This window comes from Oncorhynchus keta, unplaced genomic scaffold (genome assembly GCF_023373465.1).
Source record: "Oncorhynchus keta strain PuntledgeMale-10-30-2019 unplaced genomic scaffold, Oket_V2 Un_contig_2383_pilon_pilon, whole genome shotgun sequence".
In the NCBI taxonomy this organism is placed as follows: Eukaryota; Metazoa; Chordata; class Actinopteri; order Salmoniformes; family Salmonidae; genus Oncorhynchus; species Oncorhynchus keta.
The window spans coordinates 76,814-82,500 of record NW_026283598.1 but is presented as its reverse complement, the minus strand read 5'-3'; the positions used below and the strand labels follow the sequence as shown (position 1 = coordinate 82,500).

The 5,687-nt window shown below is 43.0% G+C and overlaps 1 protein-coding gene across 1 annotated transcript in view; it reads left to right on the top strand.

Annotated features, from left to right (window-relative positions):
* Nucleotides 1-5,161, top strand: part of LOC127921859 (glutamate receptor ionotropic, NMDA 2A-like) — a gene marked incomplete at its 3' end in the record, with an annotated part of 23,131 nt that extends 17,970 nt beyond the window's left edge. Inside the window, exons 3-4 of the mRNA XM_052505441.1 lie at nt 3,798-4,037; nt 5,003-5,161. Coding sequence (XP_052361401.1) covers nt 3,798-4,037; nt 5,003-5,161 — 399 coding nt within the window. The remainder of the gene's footprint in view (nt 1-3,797; nt 4,038-5,002) is intronic.
* Nucleotides 5,162-5,687: the final 526 nt, after the last annotated feature.

Sequence of the window (5,687 nt, the reverse complement as noted above, 5' to 3'; positions counted from 1 at the left end):
ATTTTAAATTCCACGATGAAACTATTATATAAACGAAATGATAATATATGAGGTGAATAAATTGCCACCATGTGATATCAGTCTGACAGCCAGACAGTTTGTGACGGTTTATAAATAATCATTAATAACCAGGCAGCTAATTGACGGACGGATTCAATTATCATTCAATTGATTCTGTTCAGCTGGTTGATTTAATTAAGAGTCAGCGATTAAGATTCGCTCCATCTCCCAATCTGTCCCCAGAACAGTTACTATACAACTAGTTTAATGAATGATAAATGATCCCAATCTGTCCCCAGAACAGTTACTGTACAACTAGTTTAATGAATGATAAATGATCCCAATCTGTCCCCAGAACAGTTACTGTACAACTAGTTTAATGAATGATAAATGATCCCAATCTGTCCCCAGAACAGTTACTGTACAACTAGTTTAATGAATGATAAATGATCCCAATCTGTCCCCAGAACAGTTACTGTACAACTAGTTTAATGAATGATAAATGATCCCAATCTGTCCCCAGAACAGTTACTGTACAACTAGTTTAATGAATGATAAATGATCCCAATCTGTCCCCAGAACAGTTACTGTACAACTAGTTTAATGAATGATAAATGATCCCAATCTGTCCCCAGAACAGTTACTGTACAACTAGTTTAATGAATGATAAATGATCCCAATCTGTCCCCAGAACAGTTACTGTACAACTAGTTTAATGAATGATACATGATCCCAATCTGTCCCCAGAACAGTTACTGTACAACTAGTTTAATGAATGATACATGATCCCAATCTGTCCCCAGAACAGTTACTGTACAACTAGTTTAATGAATGATAAATGATCCCAATCTGTCCCCAGAACAGTTACTGTACAACTAGTTTAATGAATGATAAATGATCCCAATCTGTCCCCAGAACAGTTACTGTACAACTAGTTTAATGAATGATAAATGATCCCAATCTGTCCCCAGAGCAGTTACTGTACAACTAGTTTAATGAATGATAAATGATCCCAATCTGTCCCCAGAACAGTTACTATACAACTAGTTTAATGAATGATACATGATCCCAATCTGTCCCCAGAACAGTTACTGTACAACTAGTTTAATGAATGATACATGATCCCAATCTGTCCCCAGAGCAGTTACTGTACAACTAGTTTAATGAATGATACATGATCCCAATCTGTCCCCAGAGCAGTTACTGTACAACTAGTTTAATGAATGATAAATGATCCCAATCTGTCCCCAGAGCAGTTACTGTACAACTAGTTTAACAGCTGTCTCTCAACCAGAAAACTATAGAGGGCTGGAATAGGGTCAGGGTACGAGACAATGTGTTGATCGATAGTCAGACAGGGGAGAGAAAGGTTTAGAGAGATACAGTCTACTGGGTTACTGTAGAGAGAGACAGACAGAGATACAGTCTACTGGGTTACTGTAGAGAGAGACAGACAGACAGAGATACAGTCTACTGGGTTACTGTAGAGAGAGACAGACAGACAGAGATACAGTCTACTGGGTTACTGTAGAGAGAGACAGACAGAGATACAGTCTACTGGGTTACTGTAGAGAGAGACAGACAGACAGAGATACAGTCTACTGGGTTACTGTAGAGAGAGACAGACAGAGATACAGTCTACTGGGTTACTGTAGAGAGAGACAGACAGACAGAGATACAGTCTACTGGGTTACTGTAGAGAGAGACAGACAGGGGAGAGAAAGGTTTAGAGAGATACAGTCTACTGGGTTACTGTAGAGACAGACAGACAGAGATACAGTCTACTGGGTTACTGTAGAGAGATACAGACAGGGGAGAGAAAGGTTTAGAGAGATACAGTCTACTGGGTTACTGTAGAGAGAGACAGACAGACAGAGAGACAGTCTACTGGGTTACTGTAGAGAGAGACAGACAGAGGAGAGAAAGGTTTAGAGAGATACAGTCTACTGGGTTACTGTAGAGACAGACAGACAGAGATACAGTCTACTGGGTTACTGTAGAGAGAGACAGACAGAGATACAGTCTACTGGGTTACTGTAGAGAGACAGACAGGGAGAGAAAGGTTTAGAGAGATACAGTCTACTGGGTTACAGTAGAGAGAGACAGACAGAGGAGAGAAAGGTTTAGAGATACAGTCTACTGGGTTACTGTAGAGAGAGACAGGGGAGAGAAAGGTTTAGAGAGATACAGTCTACTGGGTTACTGTAGAGAGAGACAGACAGACAGAGATACAGTCTACTGGGTTACTGTAGAGAGAGACAGACAGAGATACAGTCTACTGGGTTACTGTAGAGAGAGACAGACAGAGATACAGTCTACTGGGTTACTGTAGAGAGAGACAGGGGAGAGAAAGGTTTAGAGAGATACAGTCTACTGGGTTACAGTAGAGAGAGACAGGGGAGAGAAAGGTAGAATCACTGCATTGTCGGAACTAGAAGCACAAGCATTTCGCTACACTCGCATTAACATCTGCTAACCATGTGTATGTGACAAATAAAATTTGATTTGATTTGATTTAGAATGGGAGCAAGAGAGAGAGAGAGAGAGCATGGAGCCATCAATCAAATACCTACCTACCTCACAGAGCCAGGCTCCATCAATCAAATACCTACCTACCTCACAGAGCCAGGCTCCATCAATCAAATACCTACCTACCTCACAGAGCCAGGCTCCATCAATCAAATACCTACCTACCTCACAGAGCCAGGCTCAATCAATCAAATACCTACCTACCTCACAGAGCCAGGCTCCATCAATCAAATACCTACCTACCTCACAGAGCCAGGCTCCATCAATCAAATACCTACCTACCTCACAGAGCCAGGCTCCATCAATCAAATACCTACCTACCTCACAGAGCCAGGCTCCATCAATCAAATACCTACCTACCTCACAGAGCCAGGCTCCATCAATCAAATACCTACCTACCTCACAGAGCCAGGCTCCATCAATCAAATACCTACCTACCTCACAGAGCCAGGCTCCATCAATCAAATACCTACCTACCTCACAGAGCCAGGCTCCATCAATCAAATACCTACCTACCTCACAGAGCCAGGCTCCATCAATCAAATACCTACCTACCTCACAGAGCCAGGCTCCATCAATCAAATACCTACCTACCTCACAGAGCCAGGCTCCATCAATCAAATACCTACCTCACAGAGCCAGGCTCCATCAATCAAATACCTATCTACCTCATAGAGTCAGGCTCAATCAATCAATGACTTATCTACCATCTCCAATCACCTACTATTGATTAGGAGGGATGACCTATCGAATGCCACATACTAGTCTGTCTGCCTGCCTGCCTGCCTGCCTGCCTGCCTGCCTGCCTGTCTGTCTGTCTGTCTGTCTGTCTGTCTGTCTGTCTGTCTGTCTGTCTGTCTGTCTGTCTGTCTGTCTGTCTGTCTGTCTGTCTGTCTGTCTGTCTGTCTGTCTGTCTGTCTGTCTGTCTGTCTGCCTGCCCTTTTTTCAATGCCTGTCTGTCTGTCTGTCTGTCTGTCTGTCTGTCTGTCTGTCTGTCTGTCTCTGTCTGTCTGTCCCCTGTTCGCCTGCCCCCCTGTCTGTCTGTCTGTCTGTCTGTCTGTCTGTCTGTCTGTCCGTCTGTCTGTCTGTCTGTCTGCCTGCCTGCCTGCCTGCCTGCCTGCCTGTCTGTCTGTCTGTCTGTCTGTCTGTCTGTCTGTCTGTCTGTCTGTCTGTCTGTCTGTGTTTATGCATGGGAGTGAGTTGTTGCTCTGTCCCAGGTCACCAATGACTGAGTTCTGAAATCTGATCAGTAACTGTTTGATCTACAGGGTTCCAGTATGGGCCGTTTGGGCTGGGTCCTCCTCACCCTCCCAGCCCTGCTTTCCCAGATCAGTGTACCAGCAGCGGCCCAGAAGCCACCTGGGCTAAGTGTGGGGGTGATCTTGGGTCAGACGAGGCCAATCAGTGACCAGGATATAATCCCGGTGAGGCGGAACGACGACCCTGTGGAGCTGACCGTCACCACCCTGAGAATCAACCAGACAGACCCCAAGACTGTCATCACACAGGTGGGTAGGGGGGGGTTCTGTAGGTTACAAACAAGAGTGTTGGGCAGGTGGGATAACACCTACCTGAATTACCTACCTATATAACACCTACCTGTATATAACACCTACCTGTATATAACACCTACCTGTGTATATAACACCTACCTGTATATAACACCTACCTGTATATATAACACCTACCTGTATATAACACCTACCTGTATATAACACCTACCTGTATATAACACCTACCTGTATATATAACACCTACCTGTATATAACACCTACCTGTATATAACACCTACCTGTATATAACACCTACCTGTATATAACACCTACCTGTATATATAACACCTACCTGTATATAACACCTACCTGTATATAACACCTACCTGTATATAACACCTACCTGTATATATAACACCTACCTGTATATAACACCTACCTGTATATATAACACCTACCTGTATATAACACCTACCTGTATATATAACACCTACCTGTATATAACACCTACCTGTATATAACACCTACCTGTATATATAACACCTACCTGTGTACACCTACCTGTATATAACACCTACCTGTACCTGTGTATATAACACCTACCTGTATATAACACCTACCTGTATATAACACCTACCTGTATATAACACCTACCTGTGTATAACACCTACCTGTATATAACACCTACCTGTATATAACACCTATATAACACCTACCTGTATATATAACACCTACCTGTATATATAACACCTACCTGTATATAACACCTACCTGTATATAACACCTACCTGTATATAACACCTACCTGTATATAACACCTACCTGTGTATATAACACCTACCTGTATATAACACCTACCTGTATATAACACCTACCTGTATATATAACACCTACCTGTATATAACACCTACCTGTATATAACACCTACCTGTGTATAACAGCTACCTGTATATATCACCTACCTGTGTGTTTGATAACAGGTGTGTGAGCTGCTCCAGAAGAAGCCTCTCCATGGCCTTGTCTTTGCTGATGGGTCGGACCAGGAAGCTATCTCACAGATCCTGGACTTCCTGTCCTCTCAAACATCACTTCCTGTCCTGGGGGTGTACGGGGGATCCTCCATGATCATGGCCGACAAGGTCAGAGTTCTACTTCCTCCTCATTACACCTGTTTCCTGTCTTCTCTATTCTCTCTCTTCTCTGTTTCTCTTTCCTCAGAGTTCTACTTCCTCCTCATTACACCTGTTTCCTGTCTTCTCTATTCTCTCTCTTCTCTACCTCTCAGTTTCTGCTCTTCATTTCTCTGTGTTCTTCATGATGTCACGAAACAACAACTGTTGGACATGAGTAAAGCACTTTACTCAGTTACTCTCTCTCTCTCTGCGTCTGATTCCTGCACCCACCTGGTCCCGCGTGACAGTCACAATATTTAATCATACAAGTGATTATGTAGAGGTGTAGAGGTGTAGTTATTTAGTTATACCGTCCTTCATGATGTCACAAAACAAACTGTTGGTTATTCTTTAACGGACCATTCGCAATGTTTTGGATCACAGAAATATCGTGTTTCATTATCCATCCTTTTGATGTTGTCGTTTTGGCAAGAACAATATCTTTGTAACGAAAGGTTTCTTTCCCCTCCATCCCGAGGAGTCCAAAGGCAGA